Source organism: Budorcas taxicolor, chromosome 12 (assembly GCF_023091745.1).
Source record: "Budorcas taxicolor isolate Tak-1 chromosome 12, Takin1.1, whole genome shotgun sequence".
Taxonomy (NCBI): Eukaryota; Metazoa; Chordata; class Mammalia; order Artiodactyla; family Bovidae; genus Budorcas; species Budorcas taxicolor.
The window spans coordinates 12103359-12128051 of NC_068921.1; the positions used below are offsets into that span (position 1 = coordinate 12103359).

The window sequence follows — 24693 nt, forward strand, 5'->3', positions numbered from 1 at the left end:
CTTGTACACTTACACTCATGGACAGTTATTTTTCCATCCCTATCTTGTGTGTGAATGTATCCATCTTATTCTGGGTTCAATGCAATTTTTTCCCCTATTGAATAAAGACTGAATTAGAGGGTAAGAAAATTAACAGGCTGTAGCAATAATTTTTCATTCAGGGCAAAAGGATAGTCATAGCAATTAAAACATTTGGTCCTTCTTCCTTAGGGACAGAAATCCAATGTGAATCTTCTTCACTAACACTGGATCTCCAGAGATGAACAAGAACAGCCTCAAAGAACTGATTTAGCAAAAGGTCTACAGAAGTATGGGCTTCCCTGATGGCTCAGTGGTAAAGAACCTGCCTGCTCATGCAGGAGTCACAGGTTTAATCCCTGGTCAGGGAAGATCCTTTCGTGAAGGAAAAGGCAACCCACTCTAATATTCTTGCCTGGAAAACCCCATGGACAGAGGAGCCTGGCAGGCTACAGTCCATGGGGTTGCAAAGAGTTGGACATAACTTAGTGACTAAACAAGAGCAGCAACCAACATCAATCAGTGAAGTATAAAGTTTAGCTAAAGGTCTAGAAAAGTCAAAGCAAATCATAAGACTGCATAGGGACAACTTTGAATTTTCAGAGGTCTGTGATTACTATTATCAGTGTGGTAGTTGAGGAGAGAAATAGAAAGTTTAAGTATTCTTTTTAATTTATTTTTATTTTTGCAGATGAAAGAAAATTAAGATTATATTAAAATGCAAAGGGTGTTAGAATAAGAAGAAACCTTATTAACCTTCTAAAGATGAAAATATACTATGGTCTCACTAGAACAGTCTTATTCCACATCTCTTTTTACAGACTTATTATTAATAGTGCCCTTTCATTCTAAAAAGCATCTTGATTAGGTGATGTTATATGGTTATGCTACAGTAAAATGCTCTCATTTTACAAACAGGGAAAATCTATTTCTTCATGTTTAACCCAGACATGCATGTTGAACATGTCATTAACTGCTGAATTCCCAGGATATTGCTTTGTTCACCCTGCCATGCTACCCTCTCAAAGTACAAGACTGGTTATATGATAGAAATAAAAGGTATGGAACCTGTGGATTTCACTAATAAAATAGCATCACTACCTTTGAGCTACTCAAGTCATTGCAATTTACAGGTGATGAAAACGTGCTCTAAATGTGCAAATTGTAGTCCGCTATTATCTCCACTCCAAAGGAAAATTCACACTTCCCCCACATCTGCTATAAGTCTATTTTTAGCTACATGCAGTGGGTGGACAACTAGTTCTTTCCATGCTGGTCTCAGGCATGACCATCTTGTTTCCAGGCTCAATGCACTTTTGCTTCCACTCATAAGTAAGTATTTTAAAAAAGAGTTGGAATTAACTCACCATGGCAACAATGAGCAAGCCATGGCAAGAATTTTTCAGTACAGAACTGGAAACAGTAATGCGTAAGTTAAATCACTGTATCTGTCTTCCTTAGAAAATTAAATAGCCAATAGTTTTTCTTTTGATTGATCTTACCAACTAATACACATTTTAAATTTTATTTCAAGTGGTACAGAGTAGAAAAAAAGTTATTTTAAAATCACAAGCCTGGTTTCCATGAAGCTAAAACCGTATATAAGTTTGTTAATGGTAAAACAAATTAAAAATCATCTTATTTCCAATTGAAACTCAAGATATAATTTATAAAAAGGATGCAAAAAAACATGAGTACTAACAGAAGTTTGCACATTAAATACATTTCTTGAACTCTCTAATGTAGGAGATAAGTTATACCCATTAAATCACCAAACTAGTTTCTAAATGCCCATAAATATTCCTAATCAATCAGTAAAACAGTATTCCACAGAAAAGTGTATATATTAGCAATAACATCAAATCATTCTTATCAAAAAGAAAATTTACTTATTAATAATATAAACCAATTCACTGATAAATTTCTAATATAATTCCATCTAGCTCTTTTACCACTAAAGGGAAATATTTGTTTCTTTTTAAGAAATCTTTGAAGAAATTGTTAAAGCCTTAACAATTTATTTTTATTAGCATATATTCTAACAAGTTTTATAATAACTTCAAAGAATAAATACTGATGATGTAAACACTTAGAATAAATATATGTAGCTGGACTAATCATTAATATACAACAGTCTTTTCCTAAGGAAGGCAGAGAGTTCCTCCTATATGAGACCGAAGTTAAATAAAAAGCAATTTTTGTCCCTTGGGAATTTATGATAATGGATTTCCCTACAGACAAAGACAACATTAGATGCATTATCAATAAGTTATGCATATTTAAAACTGTTTTCTCGTGAATTTGCACTGACTTAATTATCCTACTAATAAATACTGTCAGTTATTTTTCTGGTCAACAATATCATATTTGTTAAGATTCTTTGTTAAGTATATAGCCTATAATTACAAAATAAAAAGCAGGCAAGTAGCCCACATGAAACAAAACCCACTTATTTTCCCTGCCTCTTTCATCTGTCAGGCTAAAATAAGTAATCCCCAAATTTCAAGTTAATATGATTATAAATTTAGAAAACTATAACAGAAAAATATATGGTGACAGAAATAAGACCATCTTAACTAAATATATATTATCTCTTCATGTAGTTTGCATGTTTGTACAATGATTCTGTACTAGGTTAGGAAAAAATGAGAATCATAGGAATTCAATAAAAGGACAGAGACTGTTAAAGAAACAAATATTTCCCTTTATTTGATTACATTACATCTACTCATGGGACATTTGGAATAACTGAATTTCTCAATTTACAGACCTATAAATAATGCTATTTAACTGAAATCCAGCCAGCAAATAGCACCATATACTTAAAGAGCTTACTCATGGAAAAGTAATTTCCACACTAGGTCAGTTTAGTAGAGTATAACAGTAGACTCAGAATGATCAGCATTTGAGAATCAGAACAGTTACACTCAAGAGTACTTTATCAAGAGTGATTTGCCTTACTCCTTCGCCAGCTGCACATTGGATGGTTTTGCTCCAATTGGTATTCCGTATTTGTGCAAAGTGTTAATCAAAATCTCCCTCATGTCGTCGTTGTAGGAATCAAAGTCAAACACGTTCCTAACCACACTGGAGAGACCTTCAGTGGGAAATTTCTGTATTAAAAAAAAAATTCCCTTATTACCATGCGATAAAATACAAAGTGCTATAAAGATTTCCCAAACTGACAGAATAATGATCAAATAAACTTCACTAGACCTTTTCTTACTGGCCTTCTCAGATAAACGGATAGGAGGAATGCTTTTCCCTTTAATGTTTGCCCTGATGACTTAATATTTTTCTCTTTCAATAAATTTCAGAATTTGGAGGGGAAACAGTTCTTTCTCTCAAATGTTAAACTGATACTCAAATCCTGGGGTATGGTGACTTTCACCACTTTCTGAAATCTCCTGCTTTTAAAATGAGTACTGAGCTTCCCTGGTGGCTCAGTTGTAAAGAATCTGCCTGCAGTGTGGGAGACGTAAGTTTGATCCTGGATTGGGAAGATCCTCTGGAGGAGAAATGGCAACCCACTCCAGTATTCTTGCCTGGAGAATCCACATGGACAGAGGAGCCTGGCAGGCTACGGGCCATGGGGTCGCAAAAGAGTCACACACGACCTAGAGACTAAACAACTGGACTGACCAAATTAAAAAATGCTACTTAAATAAAGCAGAGTGTTGAATATCTATATGGAAAAATTCAGAAAAGTCACAAGTCCAAGAGTAAATGAAAAAAAAGGTAAAGGAACATGAAAAGGAAGAAGGTAAAAAGTACAGAGAACAGACACACAGGGATGCGCAGAGGGAAAGAAAACGAGAGTTACAGACAGCTGACTTCACATTGCTGGGGTCCTCTGGGTCATTCATTGCCTCTGTCTTGATTCTCTCTAGGCGCTGGGATCTCAGCTGGACTTGCCATGGTTTTACAGGCAGAACAAAGCTTTCTATTTTCCCGTCTAGGTTTTCAAGGGTCAAGAGTCATTAGGTTATGACTGTTTGCTTGGAAATCATCATTTGTTATAAAAGCAGAATCTACACAGGCTTTTTGTCTTCTTTCACCAAGGTGAAAAGTGAAAGTGAAAGTTGCTCAGTCGTGTCCAACTCATTGTGATCCCATGGACTATAAAGTCCATGGAATTCTCCCAGCCAGAATACTGGAGTGGGTAGCCTATCCCTTCTCCAGTGGATCTTCCTGACCCAGGGATCGAACCCAGGTCTCCTGCATTGCAGGTGGATTCTTTACCACCCGAGCCACAAGGGAAGCCCAAGAATACTGGAGTGGTAGCCTATCCCTTCTCCACTGGATCTTCCCGACCCAGGAATTGAACCAGGGTCTCCTGCACTGCAGGCAGATTCTTTACCAACTGAGCTATTAGGGAAGCCCTCCAAGGTGAACTATGCATCGTGGATGGCTTTAAGGAATTTCATTCTCTTGCCCACTTACTCTATCCAACAAAACCTTCTCACAGTACTTACAGGTATGTAATCAATACTATTAGTTTCCAGTCAGTTTTTATCTTCAAGTCTTTCATTTTCAAAATGAAAATATTTTCACTCAGAGACCATATATGCTTGTTGTATAAAGTCAAATAGCAGTAAAGCTTCCCTTCTGTCTCACTCTCCTGTCTTCCCACAGCCCCCAGAAAACCTCCACCAAATTTCCTAGCTCCTTGGTATTAGCCATGGCACGGAACCTTGTCAAAGTCAATCCAGAGGTTAAACAGCAAATGTTCATTTGGATTACAGACATTTCCTACTATATCACCTTAACCAGTATTAAAGAGAAATGGAAAGACTTGGTATAAATTAGGCACACACACACAAAAAAATCTCAAACAAGATTGATGACTTCTTTTAAACTGTTACGTACAGGTAGGTGCCATACCTGCAAATGCTTGACTATGTTGACAACTTCTCTGGTAGAATAAGGGTAGTTAATAATACCCTGGTCAGCTAAATTCCTTAGCTCTCCAAAGGCAGCAACAAGCTTCTGAAGGATGGGCTCGGGCACATTTGGGCCGTACTGCCTGAGCATCCTAAGTTCCGAGTAGGGTTTGGGATTATCCACTGCATGGCAGCTAAAAATATCACCTATGACAGAAAAAAAAAAAAACAGATTCACACTCAGTATGCAACTAACCCCTTATAAGGACATAGCAAATACGGAATGATCAATGAAAAAGCCATGGGTTGCTCACCAAAGTACTTCTATTTTTAAATGTGTAAAACTGCATAGAAAGCCTGTCCAACAATAGGTATACAGAAAAAAGCAAATGACTAAAGCAAAAGGAAATGAGCCTGAGTGATGTGTGGTTTATTCTACACAGATTTATTTCTGTTAAAAATTGTACAATACTTGGATATAATCTCACTGGTAGATATTCGAGTACAAAGAACAGAAAGAGAAGTCCCTGTGAGCTTCTGCCAATCTCACTCCTTCCCCAACAGGGTTAACAGTTCAGTGTATTCATTCTTTCATATTTTTCATGTCAGTATTGAATATTTATTTATTCTTAATTGATTGATGATTGCTTTATAATATTGGTCCTGCTAGTATTTTTAAATGTGTGTGTATATATATATATATATATATATATAAAAATCATTCAGTCATGTCTGACTCTTAATGACCCCATGGACTGTAGACCGCCAGGATCTTCTGTCCATGTGATTCTCCAGGCAAGAATACTGGAGTGGGTTGCCATGTCGTACTCTATTTTAAATGCATACATACAAACATATGTAGTTTTGATAATTTAGTCTTTTTCCACTAATTGGAAAATACTCTTGTGGTTCTGAGATTGCATTTTTAACTCTATAACACATGGTAAATATCTTCAGAAATTACATACATACATGCATGACTTTTTATATATACTAAAAATGGGGAAATTAGTATCATCATGCTCTAAACAATTTATATCTTGTTCACATTGCTAGAATATACTTTATAAGTTGGTTTCAGAAAAGTAAATGTGCAGAGATAATATCTAAATAAAAATCAAGGAAAAGGAATTGGAAAAAAAAATATTTCACTGATAATTTCGACAACTGAGAATATATTAGAAAAATATAATCTATCCTTGAGAGAGAGAAACTTCTCAGATAAAAGTTCACATAATTCTGATTTATAATCCAAAGGACAGGGACCAAAGGAAGTTATAGTAAACAGATTTGCATTATTTAATATGCTCATTTTAGAAAGGAAGGATATTTAGAACTTACTTGGACTCAGAAATGACTCAGATCATTCTTTTATTGTTATCATATATTCATGAAAGCAACTGAATAAAATGCAACCATGACAACTTCAAGCTTGTATCTCATAGGCTAAACTCACTCAAGTACAAACATGAAAAACAGCTTTGGCCTTTTTTTGCTGAAAAGCAAATGCAACACTAATATAAAGCTATAATCGACCCCTTATTTGTTCATTCATCGAATAATGATTAAATTCCTTCTATGTGCCTAGTAATACCCTATGTACTTTATAGACCTCAGTGATCAAAAACACACAAAGCCCTGTTCTCATGGAGTTCAGATTCTGGCATACGGAGGATATAAACAATAATTACAAATGTTAGAAACTGCATGTTTCAAGGAAGAAAGAAAAGCGCAGTATAGTGCTTGAGAAACAGTGATGGCTGGGGATGCCAGACGGGCCGGCCTCACCGAGAAGGTGACAACCAGGCAAATGCAGGTGTGTGGTGGAAGAGCATGGCAGGTCCAGCTACTGCAAAGACCCTAGGGCGAGCACGGCTGGCGTGTTCAGAGAAGGGGTGGGGGGGGCAGGGAAGCTGGAAGAGGGTAAGCGATGGGAGAGCAGCACAGAGCAGGGCAGAAGCAAGGCCAGGGAGGTTAGAGGATGTGAGAGTCTCACCTGAGGACATTCTACGCATGTCACGCATATTCGTGTAAATGCATCCCTCTTGCCTTTTATTTTCTATTAATTCACCTGGCAGGCCACTGCACAGACTGTTCTTACTGTTTCGCTTAATACATTTCTAGGACTCTTTTTGTCCTTCGGTGTCAGCACCGGTAAACTCATGCTCCACCTTTTTTTAAGCAACTGCGTGGTAAACTACTGAGTGGATATAATAGAACTTCTTCATTCAGTCCCATTGTGGCATACATTTGGGTTGTTTCCTTTTAGTTTTGCAACTATAAACAATGCTATATTGCCTATCCTTGTACTTAAATTATTGCACAGGGAATTTCCTTGGATAAATTCCTTGATGTGGAGTCACCAGATCAAAAATCCTACAAGGAGACTGAGCCTGCTTCACGTTGCATATGGAATGCCCAGTATTCAGAATTAGCTACTTGTCACAGAGAAGAGAAGTTCTTCTTAAAGGTTCCTGATGATTCAGTTTATCCCAGGGCCTCTCCAGTCAAGGTGAATCAGTCTCACCAGAGCTGGCCTCAAACCCTTCCACAGTTAGGGTGATGTGATGAAAAGCAAACACTAAAAACCCTTTCTGAATTTGTGTTCTACTCTAAGACTATCTATAGTCTTAGATATGAAGCCAAGTTCTAACACTTTTTATCTGAGTGACCCTAGAAAAATAATCTCTTCCAATATCAGACATTCTCCTCCTCTAAAATGGGGATAAAAATACTCTCATAAAATAGTTGCGATGATGACGATAGCACGTGGGAGCATTTAGTCGGGAGCATTCAGCGACAGCCAATATAGCACTGTTACTAAGATGACATTATTACTGTTATTGCTATTGTTTTGGTTATTATTATCATTATTGTTTTTACCTAAGGTACCGAAGAAATCATTGCCTAGGAAAGGAAATCCAGGTCTGTTGGCCAGAACAATCATTCTAAAATCAGGATGAATCACTACAACATTTTCTCTTCCATTGACTAGCGCAGCATCTGAAAAAAATGTTTTCAATTTATTCTTTATTGATAGTCAATAATTCTTAAGAGTATCACGTTATAGCCTTTAAAATCACAAAAGCAGTCATATAGTTTTATGACTATAGGGTTATAAAACAAATCTAAGAAATCTGGTTGTAATAACTGAGTTGGAGAAAACAAAAACATCTTTTGAGAAAGTTTGCTTAGAATAGAATACTGAATACAGGAACTTGCATTTTTATGTAAATTAAAGGCACATCTAAAAAACAAACTTGTCTAAATGTTGTCTTATGCTGCTTCAACATGGCTTGAGATCCTATCATTCATTTAAAATACAAATAAGAATCTATAACAATGGATAAGCCAAAGGATACTCAGGATAATCTAAACATCCTTCAGTTTTTTTTTTTTTAATCAAATTAGCAACTGCATCCCTTTGCATAAAGCCTGCTATTCTGTAGCTAAGGAGTAGGTCCTGTTTAGATAACCCACCCTGAAAGGATTAACTACATAGGAGAAAGTCTTGAACATCAAGTCAATTCATTAGAGAAAAGTTGATTTATTTCCACTCGAGGGATTCTATTATAGTTCTTAAAATATGTAATTTCAAGTTGACTGGAGCTGTCTTTGTGCAGATGTTTAAGGTACTAAAGGAAGTAAATATTATATACTACTGGCTGATGTACATTCAGATTGAACTACTAGTCCAAACAAAAGTTTAAGGTAGCAAAAACTTTATTATCGTTATTTTAAGACAGAACACCTGTCATTTGGGTTTATTTAAATCTTAGGCTTTAGGCTGTTCATCTCTAAAAAATGATAGATGTGAAGTTCACTTCAGTTCAGTCGCTCAGTTGTGTCTCTTTGCGACCCCATGAATCGCAGCACGTGAGGCCTCCCTGTCCGTCACCAATTCCCGGAGTTTACCCAAACATCCACTCCAGTATTCTTGCCTGGAGAATCCCATGGATGGAGAAGCCTAGTAGGTTACAGTCCACGGGGTGGCAAAGAGTCGGACAGGACTGAGCAACTTCACCTTCACCTTCATGTCCACTGAGTCAGTGATGCCATCCAACCATCTCATCCTCTATCGTCCCCTTCTCCTCCCTACTTCAATCATTCCAAGCATCAGGGTCTTTTCAAATGAGTCAGTTCTTCGCATCAGGTAGCCAAAGTATTGGAGTTTCAGCTTCAACATCAGTCCTTCCAATGAATATTCAGGACTGATTTCCTTTAGGATGGACTGGTTGGATCTCCTTGCAGTCCATGGGACTCTCAAGAGTCTTCTCCAACACCACAGTTCAAAAGCATCAATTCTTCAACACTCAGCTTTCTTTATAGTCCAACTCTCACATCCATACATGACCACTGGAAAAACCATAGCTTTGACTAGACGGACCTTTCTTGGCAAAGTAATGTCTTTGCTTTTCAATATGCTGTCTAGGTTGGCTATAACTTTTCTTCCAAGGAACAAGCTCCTTTTAATTTCATGGCTGCAGTCACCATCTGCAGTGATTTTGGAGCCCCAAAAAATAAAGTCTGTCACTGTTTCCACTTTTCTCTATTTGCCATGAAGTGATGGGACCGGATGCCATGAAGTTAGTTTTCTGAATGTTGAGCTTTAAGCCAACTTTTTAACTCTCTTTTACTTTCATCAAGAGGCTCTTTAGTTCTTCTTCGCTTTCTGCCATAAGGGTGGAGTCATCTGCCTATCTGAGGTTATTGATATTTCTCCCAGCAATCTTGATTCCAGTTTGTGCTTCTTCCAACCCAGCGTTTCTCATGATGTATTCTGCATATAAGTTAAATAAGCATGGTGACAATATATAGCCTTGACATACTCCTTTCCTGATTTGGAACCAGTCTGTTGTTCCATGTCCAGTTCTAACTGTTGCTTCCTGACCTGCATACAGATTTCTCAAGAGGCAGGTTAGGTGGTCTGGTATTCCCATCTCTTTCAGAATTTTCCACAGTTTATTGTGATCCACATAGTCAAAGGCTTTGGCATAGTCAATAAAGCAGAAATAGATGTTTTTCTGGAACTCTCTTGGTTTTTCAATGATCCAACAGATATTGGCAATTTGATCTCTGGTTCCTCTGCCTTTTCTAAAACCAGCTTGAACATCTGCAAGTTCACGGTTCATATACTGATGAAGCCTGGCTTGGAGAATATTGAGCATTACTTTACTAGCGTGTGAGATGAGTGCAATTGTGTGGTAGTTTGTCCATTCTTTGACATTGCCTTTCTTTGGAATTGGAATGAAAACTTACCTTTTCCAGTACTGTGGCCACTGCTGAGGTTTCCAGATTTGCTGGCATATTGAGTGCAGCACTTTCACAGCATCATCTTTCAGGATCTGAAATAGCTCAACTGGAATTTCATCACCTCCACTGGCTTTGTTTGTAGTGATGCTTCCTAAGGTCCACCTGACTTCATATTCCAGGATGTTTGGCTCTAGGTGAGTGATCATTCCATTATGATTATCTGGGTCACGAAGATCTTTTCTGTACAGTTCTTCTGTGTTTTGTTGCCACCTCTTCTTAATATCTTCTGCTTCGGCTAGGTCCATACCATTTCTGTCCTCTATCGAGCCCATCTTTGCATGAAAAGTTTCCTTTGTATCTCTAATTTTCTTGAAGAGATCTCTAGTCTTTCCCATTCTGTTGTTTTCCTCTATTTCTTTACACTGATCACTGAGGAAGGCTTTCTCATCTCTCCTTGCTGTTGTCTGGAACTCTGCATTCAAATGGGTACATCTTTCCTTTTCTCTTTTGTGTTTCACTTCTCTTCTTTTCACAGATGCAAAGTACTTGGAGTTTTATTGAGATGAGTCTGTAAGAAGCTACACTCATACTTCTTTATGATAACAAAAAGTATCCTTTCAATGTGCCATATATTCATGTACTAATACCACCATTAATTTTAACATTTGATCTCCATTTATTTTAGTAGTGTTAAATAACAAGGTATGTGGTCACATGAAAAATTTAATTAGTTAACTAACATAGAAATGGCAATAAAACACGAAAATTTTAAGAAGTTAAGAAAATGAAAAACATAGGCTTGGAAGTGATGCTTTTTGAAACTATGTTCAAAAGAGCTTCAGCTGCTCTTGTGTTTAAAATGTCATCTGCAATCAAATTTGAATTTAAAAATTATGATGACTCCTTTGCTTGGAGATTGTCTCTGTTTAACCACAAGCTAGTTCCAGTAGTTCTTTCTTGCTTTCTATTTCACTGTCCTTATAATGTCTCTAAAAAGGGCAGGCAGCATTCAAATCTAATTTTCTAAAAGATAGTTACCAGGCTGTTTAACTCAAATTCTCACTTTTTCCTATACTCACTGTGAAACTGCCGTCTCAGAATGCTTTTATTAGTGTTAAGTTTCCTACGTTTAGATGCAGCAGCCTTGCAATGACAATGTCCAAGAAGAAACCTCTGTGGCGATGGACTTGTACATTTTTATAGTCTTCTGTACATACTTTTTGAATAACGAAGATTTCAGTCATTAGTTTCAATTTGTTTGGATACCTTGCTATTGACTATATTTTAGTGGCTAGTTAAAGATCTTCAAGTCTTTTCATGACACAAAAATTAAAAACTAGAAAATGTTCTCACATTGCACTAGACAATTTTTTCCTATGGGTTAAACAGACTTATAAGATCTATCTACATTTTCCCTAACCACCACAAAAATAAAAAGAAGTAGGTACTCCAAAGCAGAGTAACTTCTTTCTGAGGCAAGTGTGTATGGTGTGTGTGTGTGTGTAATATATATGTGTACACACACACACACATATATATAAAACTGATATTAAATGCCCAGCAATTTTTTTCTAATTATATTGAGCTAATAATAACATAGATTTTAACATTATAAGTAACAAAACATGGTAGAGCTTCAAAAATTCCACATAATAATGAAAGAAAATAAATTGTACACAAATAATTGAGACATAAGTATAAAAGGGATTATATGTTTGTATTGTCAGAGTAGAAAAAATACAAAGCTGATTTGTCCTAAAGCTACTATTGAAATTTTAAAAGATACTCTCCGGCTATTAGGAAGTGAAACTGACAAAGCTAGATTATCTGTAATTATCAATACAGACAACTTGACTTATACTGAATTTATGCTTGTTATTTGTAGATAAGCAGCCAGCTAAAGTGGGTGATCTGATACAACAGATGTTAAAATTGTACATTGAAAGAAAAGTTGCTTTTTTATACTCACTTGCGACAATGCGTCGTCCATCTGCTAGAATCATTTCTCCATTTTCTACCAGAGTTTTTAAAATACAGGTGACATTTGTTGGAGCCTTGTCTGCCTCATCTACTACCAGAACATGACCCAATTTTACTGCTTTAACCTTTGAAGACAGAACATTTATTGTAAACAAAACAAACAAACAAACAAAAAATGAAAGCAAACGTCTTAAAAATTCCATCACTCATTGCTTTGGATTTGTAATAGCTGGTTTTCTGCAAGCTATAAATATAAAATCACAAAAATTTTCTGTAGCAGAGCTGGAAACAGTATTTATGAATCTCCACCAAAAGCTTCTCATAGTTACTGAACTGCTAACTCTACAGTAATCACTTCATTTTCTTGAAGCATCCTAATTAGCTCTATGTCAGTGATGTTCACATTTCACACCCTCAGGAAGGGGAGAATTAAATCAAGTATTGACATATTAAATAGAGAATTTAAAGGGCTGTGGGGGCAAAGAGGAATGATTGTGATCATCAGTACTGGATACCAGAACATTGCACTTGTGGTAGCCTTGAAAGAGTGCACAGTTTTAAGAGATCAGTATGTATAGTGGAGAAATGGGTAGTCAAGACAGACAGAATCAATGGTCAAACTCAAGAAATTTGCACCCTACTGAGGGAAGAGTGAATATGAACAGTCTATCTTGGCTGATGCAGACGTTAAATGTAAGAAAAGACAGAAAAGGATCTGAAAGTGTAGATCAGGTCTCGACTAATAAAAAGTTGCCTGCCAGACCAAAAAATATGTGCTTTGTCTCATTAAATCGGTGAATTAAAGATTTATGAGTTCAGATATGATAACAAGTTTAAAGCTACAAGTCAGTGCCTTTAATCTTGCAGAAATATGCAGAATAGACTAGAGGGGGCATACCATAACGACTTGGTAAAAAAGTGAGGTGAGGATCTGATTTTAGGGAAGAGGGCATGGGTTAAAAATGGAAATAAAAAACATTATATTATCTGAAGAAATATTCAGAGGTATATTCTACAGCCTTGGCAACTAATTAGATGGGAAGAGGTGAAAGGAAAAATAAGAGAGTTCTAGGTCTTGGATGACTGAGTAAATTAGACGATTGGTCACATTATGAAAAGATAGGAAAAAAGCTAGGAAAAACTCTTTAAAACATTTTAAAAGAATGGATAGGAGATACCCAATGAACTTCAGTGTAAACCCAGAGATTATTTTTTTAAATAGTAAGAAATAGCTCATAACATAAAATGGAACATATCATAAACTTTTCTCATCACATGGTTTTGGCAAGTAATTTTATAGAAATTGAGAAATAGGTGATTCTCTCTACCACAAATATCTTATTTCATATTCTAAAAATATGAATAAAAATTTTTCTTTTTAACTTTAGGGTAAAAATAACCTGAATTTTAAAAAAGAGAGAGAACAAATGTAGCTTCTACTCCCAACTCCAGCCTTCACATCTCTGTTCAGAGAAGCTCGAGTCCAGTCTGGAAGAACTCAGACAGGAGGTCCTGAAGACTCCCATCACTGGGGTCTGGACCAGAGTTCTCAGGATGGCTTCTCTGTGCCATTGCTGGAGAGCAGTTATATACACAGAAAGACATGCCTGGCAGAACAGGATTTTTTTTTGGTGGGGCGGCGGGGGCCAGTGAGGGGGCTCTTATGTGAGAAGCTAAGGACAGCTGATCTTCCCAGCTGTCCAAATGTTGGGTCAATATTTTACTCATTAAAATCATTTTAAAAAATATTCCAGAAGCATTATCTAATTTCAAAGTCTGCACATCTGAAAACAACAGCAAACTTTTTTTCTTTTTTGAAAGTTCTGGAATGGAAAAGATATCCATTAGAGGATTTCTAACATTACCTAAATCTCTATCTAGAGAGAGGAATAGAATAAGAAAACATGTTATTTTCCCAGTAATTTGCATTTAAATATCCACTCTCCAAATGACATATGAATGAGTGTTTTCTAGTTAAGACTGAAACATATTGGAATCAATGGGGTATTTCTTCCTCTCAAAGGCTGAACTATAATTATCATTCAAAGAACACAGTTGAGAATATTCATATAATTGCATTACTAACCAAAGGTGAGTCTTCATATACAATAAGTCCATCTTTAACAGAAGGCTGAAGAGTAAGTGTTTGGACTGTGGTGTCCCTAAAGTTAAACCAACAGATTTTATAGTTAGTAAAGAAATACAGTGACATTTGATCTCGAATAAAACATGAGAACATTTCTCTTTTTCTTCCTTTAGTTCACCATCCAGCTTCTCCTAAGACGAATAAAAAAGCAAATGAAATTCCACTCAGCAACAGTATTTTGTAGATGTCAATATAAGTTATAAAGGTTTGGGAATTACTCCAAGTTTACAAATTATCCAGGCTCTTTACTTCTCCTTTTCCCAGTAATTTCCCTATGACCATTTTACACTTTAAAATCATCTCCTAAAGGTGAAAAGGAGAAATTAAAAATAAATATTTGCATTACCTATACAATATCTCCTGGAGAAGGAAATGGCAACCCACTCCAGTATTCCTGCCTGGAGAATCCCATGGACAGAGGAGCTTGGTGGGCTACAGTCCATGGGTCACAAAGAGTCGGACACGACGGAGCGATTTCACTTTCACTTTCATACAATATCTACATTGTTTAAAAATAATTTGATGGTGAGTTTGGTGATGACTGGCATGCTGATGTTCCTGATTAAAGTGAGTCTGTGAATTATACTTCACGGCCCAACTTGCCATGAGGCAAGACCATTTTACCTCATTCCAGCAAACATGGGATTGTGAACATTTCTGCTAGGATTAGGGCAATTCATTTTACTTTCTTCAGTCTACCTACTGCTACCTACCTGACTTTCCTTTAGAACAGGATTTTCAAAAGTATTAACAGTGTGCTACCTAAATGTTATCCAACTCCACACATGATAAGATATGAAGTTCATCACCTATGAATCTTCTTGACCAAAATGTTATAGTTAGTAAAGAGATAAAATGACATTTGATCAGAATAAAACACAAGTGTCATATATCCATTTTTTGTACTCCTGGGTCTCCTAAGTTTAGTGTAGGTTACACTTTTGCTATCTTCTGCTAAAAAAATAAAGGCCATTTTTGGGTTTTAAACAAATAACAGACCTTAATTAATATCACAAATTCACTGTTCGTATTCCGGCAATACAGAGGGGTAGGTGAGGAAAAGAAAGAGATGTGTTCACACAGATTTTTATAGCAATATAGTGAATTTCTCACCTCAGCTGTCACATATTTAATGGGCAACAACATGACACCTCCCAGCACCAAAATGGAAAAAGGAACTCTGTATCATTATCAGTAGAAAGGAAATTCAATCATTACTTTAATAATTATGGTGCTTCATAGCAGATTAAGAACAGGAAATTCAAGGTGAACTACAATTTTAAAAAGGCAAATGAAATTGTTCTATAACACGTTAATTCTGACAGCATACAATTTGGCAAATTAGATTTCTCAAAAGACTTATGCTATAAATAAAAAACATAGGTTTGAAGGAACAAGCACAAACCAGATGATTCCTAAAAGGGACAAGGAATAAGTATAAATACAAATAGGAAACATGGCTTTCAGTGGAGTAGGCAATGAGAAAGAGCAACTTAATGACAAAAAGTGGTTTTGTTCCATTCTTATTATCAGTCCTTTATCTTATATGTCAAAGGAAAAGCAAAGGCTAGCAAAATATGTAAAATGATATTCAATTAAAAAACAGGTTGGCTTATATGTCAGTCCCTTATTATATAAGAGTAGAAAATAACTCACTAATTTCTGCATAGCACTTAATACAACAACAAAAAATGCTTGAACTTCCCTGATGGCCCAGTGGATTAGAATCCGCCTGCTAATACAGCAGACACAGGTTTAATCCGTGGTCCAGAAGATTCCACGTGCTGCAGAGCAACTAGGCTTGGGTGTCACAACTTCTGAGCTCATGCTTTACAACCTGTGAGCTACAGCCACTGAGCCCACACACTGCAACGACTGAAGCCGGCACACCTACAGCCCGTGCTCCGCAACAAGGGAAGCAGCTGCAATAAGCAGCCCACAGACCGCAACAAAGAGTAGCCCAAGCGCAGCAAAGAAGAACCACTGCAACCAAAAGCGTATAAATATATATTTTTTAAAAGCTTGTTTTTCAAGGTATCTTACAATATTATAAACTTCAACTCAGTAAATGATGACTACTGTCACAAGTAGCATATAAGTGACAGTGAGTTGCTCAGTCGCGTCCAACTCTTTGCGACTGTATAGTCCATGGGATTCTCCAGGCCAGAATACTGGAGTGGGCAGCCTTTCCCTTCTCCAGGGGATTTCCCCAACCCAAGGATCGAACCCAGTCTCCCGCACTGCAGGCGGATTCTCTACCAGCTGAGCTACCAGGAAAGCCATGATAGAATAGCATATAAACTGACTCTTAAAGGCAATACAATGATCCTTTTTCAGAAAATATTTGACTAAAATCATTGCTTTGGTTTTAGGAGCATCACAGTACTTCTCCACACAAATAATCAATGACCCTAAGAGAATATTTTACTTGCTACAGTTTCAATTCTATTATGATCTGTTCCTCTCAAGAATTGTTTTGAAATATAAGCTCATAAAAGCTGAAGTAGAGTCAAAATTTGCACAATACTGGGAAAAGAAAACACATCTTAGTAACAGTTTCTTAGCCTACAGTTTAACAAAGAGACATCTCTCCAGGACATAACAGTTGCCAGCAATGCTTGAGGAATTAATTAGAATGTTCAGCTAATTGCTGACATTTATGTTAGCACCAATTGTTCTCACTTACTATTTTACAAACTAAAGTTGTCCATCAGTTGTGTTGATAAAGAGGCTACTAAAAGAAACACGGTGCTAAACTCTAGTCTTATTTTAACTCTGTAACTTTAAAGTTTTTTTAAGCTGGAGTTATTAATGCTTCAATAGTAATTTTAAATGATTCCAGATGCAATAAAAGTAATTAAATTGAATAAAGACCAAGTTTTTATCAAAATAAGGACAGCAAATTGGCCACTGGAGAGCAAGCACAATCCATTCCTGTGACTTTGCTAATAAAGGTACATTAAGCTAATAAATTCTAATTTATTGAGAAGCAAAAGATCTCAAAATAGCAATGTCTATTTTGAGGATGATATTTTAGTAAGTTGTATTTAAATTGGCTTATGGTTAGCTGTCTTTTAGAAAAATAATAATAGTTAACCACAAGGGTGAAGGAGGAAAAAAGACACATAGGAGTTTCAAATAGCTAATAAAAATCTTATCTAACTTTGCAGTTCATTAAAATAGAGATGGCTAAAGTAATAGTCCATTCATTATTATAAACCAAGCATGAGAAAAGAAAGACAGAATATGACTCACAGGAGGCACTTTACAAATATTTGCTCAATACTTTAAGAAGTGGGATGATTATAAAAAATAGAATCAAATGGTAATTTAAACAAATTAGATATAAGCATAGAATTACTGTCTGAGAAGTAAATGCTGTTGAAGGATATTTTAAGTGAAGAAGTCATGGTATTATCAAGACTATCATTTCTAGAAGGCTTATTTTAAAACAAGTAATGAAATAGAGATAAGAAGTACTAATAATAATTATCATTAATAAAAGAGAGTGGTAACTTAGACAAAGGGGATGCAAACGAATTTGAGAATTAATGTTTACAAACATTCTGGGCTCTCTGCACACTTCCTTCCTGCCTTGCCTACAAAAGATAAATTTATTTTGCTAAGTTGGGAAAGAAACTTCCCCGAGCGCTCAAACAGAAATAATCACTAATATAAGCAGTGTTGCCACACAATCCAAAAAAAAAGAAGATACAAGTTAGCTGTGATTATTGCAGGGTTGGTTAAAAACCAGCACTGGTCTATTAATAAATAGGCCTCCTAGTTTTGTCAATTACTTCAACTTTCTTGTTTTTAAATCACTTAAACTCTTTTTAAAAATTATTATTATTTTTTTCATGCACAAGTATATATTTTCTGTTTTAACTTTTTGTGTTATATTGGAATACAGCCAATTAACAATGTTGCGATAGTTTCAGGTGGACAGCAAATCAATTAAACTCCTGAAAGCCAATATTATCCACCTCTACAGAGGGGAATTAAAATAGAACATTTGAGGAAATAGAGTAAAAAGTTAAAAAGACAAGAGTGAGAAAGAAATATTATTAAATGTGCTTTCAATGCTGTAAGGGAAAAAGTCCTTTTCAAAAGATAAAAAAAATATTATTTCTGCCAAAGTGACTGAGAAGACTCCAGCTCTTAAAAGAGTTGTTTTGGAGGACAAATAATGTATTTAGTCGTCAAACACTCATCACTAATACATCCAGATGCATAAACTCCTAACAAACCATAAACGGAGGGAAGACATTGGGGGATAATATTTATGGAAGGGAGTCGACTGTGGTTCAGCACTTTGCTCTTCAGAGGTAGGTTTTTCTGGGAACAACAGGTAGAAAACAGCCACCGCAAAACAGTCATTTTATGGAAGCTAAAATTTTCAAAATATTAGTAGTTTTCAAACTCTACATTACCTTCCTTACCACGTCTCCCAGCAATATATTAACACTTATTTAAAAAGAAATTCCTCCAATATTCAAAGTCATGCTGATAGTCAAACCTTTAACAAAATCTGAACGTTTTGTAAGTTGTCTAGTCTTTTTAAAAATAAATATTTGTAAATATTTACAGTGGGATCTTTTGTCTTTATTCTCAAAATGAGCTTACTGGCTTGGGAAATTTTAGGGTACTCAAAATGACCTAATTTCTTTTAGGAACTTCATTTTCTCTTTTCTAGAAACAAAAAAAGAAAAACAGTAGGCAGGTTTCTTACTTTTCCCCTGACATTAAACAACGTATTTTCTGATCAGTTTTTTAAAAGGAAAAGAATGAAATGTAGACTAAAATATTGATATAAAACTGAATGAGTAAAAACATTAAAAAATTAAGCGAACACATTTTCATATCAGGACATGAGATGATTGTTTGTTCAATAAATATTTATTGAATATCTACTAATAGGCACTGCTTTAGATAAGAAGGATAAGTCCCTGTGAAAATACAAATTCTTTCCTTTGCTGAGCTTAAATTCCTAATATATTTAAGTGAACTTATTTTTACCATACTAATGATGTACCACCTTTGGCACAGTATAAACTGGATCCTGCATGAAATTAAATATCAAAAGATAATTTACAATCATCCCCTTCTCCTCCTGCCTTCTACCTTTCCCCACATCAGCGTCTTTTCAAATGAGTCAGTTCTTTGCATCAGGTGGCCAAAGTATTGGAGTTTCAGCTTCAGCATCAGTCCTTCCAATGAATATTCAGGACTCATTTCCATTAGGATAGACTGGTTGGATCTCCTTGCAATCCAAGGGACTCTCACAGTTCAAAAGCATCAATTCTTCGACGCCCAGATTTCTTTATAGTGCAACTCTCACATCCATACATGACCACTGGAAAAACCATAGCCTTAACTAGACGGACCTTTGTTGGCAAAGTAATGTCTCTACTTTTTAATATGCTGTCTAGGTTGGTCATAACTTTACTTTCAAGGAGCAAGCGCCTTTTAATTTCATAGCTGCAGTCACCATCTGCAGTGATTTTGAAGCCACAAAAAATAAAGTCAGCCACTGTTTCCCCATCTATTTGCCATGAAGTGATGGGACCGGATGCCATGATCTTCGTTTTCTGAATGTTGAGCTTTAAGTCAACTCTTTCACTCTCCTCTTTCACTTTCATCAAGAGGCTCTTTAGTTCTTCATCACTTTCTGCCATAAGGGTGATGTCATTTGCATATCTGAGGTTACTGATATTTCTCCCAGCAATCTTGATTTCAGCTTGTGCTTCATCTAGCCCAGCATTTCTCATGATGTACTCTGCATAAGTTAAATAAGCTGGATGACAATATGCATCCTTGACGGACTCCTTTCCCGATTTGGAACCAGTCTGTTGCTCCATGTCCAGTTCTAACTGTTGCTTCCTGACCTGCTTACAGATTTCTCAAGAGGCAAGTCAGGTGGTCTGGTATTTCCATCTCTTGAAGAATTTTCTACAGTTTATTGTGATCCACACAGTCAAAGGCTTTGGCATAGTCAGTAAAACAGAAATAGATGTTTTTCTGGAACTCTTTTGCTCTTTCGATGATCCAGCAGATCTTGGCAATTTGATCTCTGGTTCCTCTGCCTTTTCTAGATCCAGCTTGAACATCTGGAAGTTCATGGTTCACGTATTTTTGAAACCTCGCTTGGAGAATTTTAAGGTTTACTTTACTAGTGTGTGAGATGAGTGCAACTGTGTGGTAGTTTGAGCATTCTTTGGCATTGCCTTTCTTTGAGATTGGAATGAAAACTGACGTTTTCCAGTCCTGTGGCCACTGCTGAGTTTTCCAGATTTGCTGGCATATTGCATGCAGCACTTTCACAGCATCATCTTTTAGGATTTGAAATAGCTCAACTGGAATTCCATCACCTCCTCTACATCCCAGGATGTCTGGCTCTAGGCGAGTGACCACACCATCGTGATTATCTGGGTTGTGAAGATCTTTTTTGTACAGTTCTTCTGTGTATTTTTGCCACCTCTTCTTAATATCTTCTGCTTCTGTTAGGTCCATACCATTTCTGTCCTTTATTGAGCCCATCTTTGCATGAAATGTTTCCTTGGTATCTCTAATTTTCTTGAAGAGATCTTTCCCATTCTATTGTTTTCCTCTATTTCTTTGCACTGATCACTGAGGAAGGCTTTCTTATCTCTCCTTGCTATTCTTTGGAACTCTGCATTAGCAACAAAAACTAAAGAGTTTGTTTAACCCCAGCCCATTTTCCAGTGTCATTTTTATGGCAGAGGAAAAGGAATAAACATTAATACCTCTGCGGAATTAGAGAGCACAGGACAGAGCAGTCCTTTAACACATTTCTTTGTCATTTTTATTTTTTTCTTAAAATGTGATGGAGATTTTGAATGCTACTCTTTAACATATCCAGTTGTTCTAATACAAACATGTGTATGACACCATTAGGGAAACACCAACAAGGAGCTGCTGTCCAGACACCAGGGTGGGCGGAGGACAGCTGACCAAACACAGCCAGCTCAGCCTCTGGCTGCTTTTCGTCTTCCTGTATCTAGCACACTTCTTGAACTTCAAATTAAATAAATGAGTGGGCATAAAGTGGCAACCATTTTTTTTCACTGCTTTATGAACTGTGTCAGGATAATCACTGTGGAGAGCTTCCCGAGCGATGCTGAAGAGGCAGTGTGCACAGCATTTTCTGACTGGGTTCTAGTGGGCATTTCAACCACTGCACCTTTTAAAGATATGAACAGCTTAGGTCATTTTGGGACTTGTAAGTTCTCTCGTCTCCTGAGCAAAACTATTTTTTCAAGATGAAAGTGAGGGTGTGGTTCATTTGTCCTGTTCTCTCACTTGAGTTTCGGTATTATTTCTATGTATTCAAGGTTTGTCTGAGAAGCTTGAAAATCCCACCATAAAGAAAAAAAAAGTACTTACTACACAGATAAAACTTAAAATATAAAAGGCATGTTTATACAGGCAAAAGACTGGAAATAGGCTACTATGCCTAAGGGCTACTCAAAAGTCAGCTTCTCAGGACAGCCTTCTCTGGCCTATCTATGAACATGGTAAACCCCACTCTGGCCCCCTTTCCTGCCTTATTTTTCCGCATGGCACTTATTATCTGACAGACTGCATATTTTAAATAAGTATCTTGTTTTCTCACTAGGAAAACCCCTCTCTCTCACTAGTAATTAGAATATAAATATGAAGTCTGCGGCTTTTGGCTCTCTTGTTCCTGATGTAGTCACTCATGCTAGGAAAGTGACCAGCATCTACTAGGTATTCAGCAACATTTGCTGAAGTGGACACGTTTCAGTCAGCTATGCTAGTCAGGGGCCCTAGGCTGTCCTGAGTTTCTGGTAATTCCTTATGCATTGTGCCCAAGTGTGTGCCCTTATTCTGGGAAGTTTTTTGTTCCCTTCTCCCCATTTCGCCAAAGGGGGACAAAGCATCAAGGTCTGTTCCTCAAAGGCTCAGCTCAAAAGATCGTCTCCTCTTTGAAGCATTAAGTATTTCTCAGTTCTATACTCCCAGTTGAATTACTGTCTCACAGAAAGCACTTAAGAAACATTTTATTTGTTCATGTAACCTCAGAATCGGCCCAAATTGACCATATCCTGTTTCTAACAAGTTGCTGAGCTATTTTTCAAAGACAGTAGAACGAAACAGCAGGTCATGCAGGCAAAGCATATGCAGAGGAGAACATTTTGTACTCAAATGATACCTGGAACCAAAATTTCTATCCTCATCTCCCAATAGCAGCCATGGAACCAAAGGACCAGGACATGACCAGGACCTGAACATGGGATACCTTTCAGAGGTGAAGGGTCTGTTGTCCAGGAAGACCCAGTGCTGAAGCCCCCTTAGCACACCTTACCACAAATGGCCATGTTTCAAAGCCCTCCAATCAAAACCTGCCTGCCAGTGCTTCTGTATACCAACCCTCCTCACCTAACTCATGAAAGTGTGACCCAACTCCAGATTGGGAAGAGACAGAATTGAGCCCTGTCTCTTCTCTCCCTGCTGACTGACTCTGAAAATAGCTCTTTTCTTTTATCAAACTCCAGCACCATGGTACTGGCTTCTATGTGCATTGGGCAGAGTGCTCCAATGAACACTGGGGTACATGTGTAAGAATCTGACTTTCATCTCATGTGAATGGAGGGCCAATCATCTCTACACTTCAGACAGAGGACTATCTAAATGGATGTCTCAAAGATGAACGGGAAGACAGACACTGCATCTATCCATTTGCTTAACAAAAGTATATTGTACACCTACCATATTCCTGAAATCATGCTGGAGGAGGCAGTTCAAAGAAATGCCCCTGCCCTTAGGGAGACAACACTAAGAAGGCAGGCAGAGGTGGAAACCCATGATTGTGGTAAAGAATGACATGTATAACAGTGGAGTCTATTCTAGGTCAGTGGCTCTCAGTGCATGATGAATAAGTTTTGTTTGTTTGTTTTATTGAGAAGATCTACTCTTAAGTACACAAATATAGAAATAACAGCCTAACTAAAGTTGAAATACCTTAAAACACTTTATCATGGATGGGAAGAATCAATATAGTCATGGATTGGAAGAATCAATATAGTGAAAATGAGTATACTACCCAAAGCAATCTATAGATTCAAGGCAATCCCTATCAAGCTACCAACAGTATTTTTCACACAGCTAGAACAAATAATTTCATAATTTGTATGGAAATACAAAAAAACCTCGAATAGCCAAAGCAATCTTGAGAAAGAAGAATGGAACTGGAGGAATCAATCTGCCTGACTTCAGGCTCTACTACAAAGCCACAGTCATCAAGACAGTATGGTATTTGCATAAAGACAGAAATATAGATCAGTGGAACAAAATAGAAAGCCCAGAGATAAATTCACACACATCTATGGAAACCTTATCTTTGACAAAGGAGGCAAGAATATACAATGAAGAAAAGACAATCTCTTTAACACGTGGTGCTGGGAAAACTGGTCAACTACTTGTAAAAGAATGAAACTAGAACATTCTCTAACACCATACACAAAAATAAACTCAAAATGGATTAAAGATCTAAACATAAGACCAGAAACAATAAAACTCTTAGAGGAGAACATAGGCAAAACACTCTCCAACATAAATCACAGCAGGATCCTCTATGACCCACCTCCTAGAATATTGGAAATAAAAGCAAAAATAAACAAATGGGATCTAATTAAAATTAAAAGCTTCTGGACAACAAAGGAAACTATAAGCAAGGTGAAAAGACAGTCTTCAGAATGGGAGAAAATAACAGCAAATGAAGCAACTGACAAAGAATTAATCTCAAAAATATACAAGCAACTCTTGCAGCTCAATTCCAGAAAAATAAACGACCCAATCAAAAAATGGGCCAAAGAACTAAACAGACATTTCTTCAAAGAAGACATACAGATGGCTAACAAACACATGAAAAGAGGCTCAACATCACTCATTATCAGAGGAATGCAAATTAAGATCACAATGAGGTACCATTTCACATCAGTCAGAACGGCTGTGATCCAAAAGTCTATAAGCAATAAATGCTGGAGAGGGTGTGGAGAAAAGGGAACCCTCTTACACTATTGGTGGGAATGCAAACTAAAACAGCCACTATGGAGAACAGTGTGGAGATTCCTTAAAAAACCGGAAACAGAACTGCCATATGACCCAGCAATCCCACCGCTGGGCATACACACCAAAGAACCCAGAATTGAAAGAGACACGTGTACCCCAATGTTCACTGCAGCACTGTTTATAATAGCCAGGACATGGAAGCAACCTAGATGTCCATCAGCAGACAGATAGATAAGAAAGCTGGGGTACATATACACAATGGAGTATTACTCAGCCATTAAAAAGAATTTGAATCAGTTCTAATGAGGTGGATGAAACTGGAGCCTATTATACAGAGTGAAGTAAGCCAGAAAGAAAATC

At 36.8% G+C, this 24693-nt stretch overlaps 1 protein-coding gene across 1 annotated transcript in view; it reads right to left on the reverse strand.

The window, feature by feature from the left end:
* The window catches only part of VWA8 (von Willebrand factor A domain containing 8), a 373132-nt gene that overhangs the window by 174994 nt on the left and 173445 nt on the right, over nt 1–24693 (reverse strand). The window contains exons 22-26 of the mRNA XM_052649893.1: nt 14221–14296; nt 12124–12259; nt 7785–7904; nt 4903–5108; nt 2980–3131 (exon numbers count right to left, since the gene is read on the reverse strand). Of these exons, the coding sequence (XP_052505853.1) occupies nt 2980–3131; nt 4903–5108; nt 7785–7904; nt 12124–12259; nt 14221–14296 (690 nt within the window). The remainder of the gene's footprint in view (nt 1–2979; nt 3132–4902; nt 5109–7784; nt 7905–12123; nt 12260–14220; nt 14297–24693) is intronic.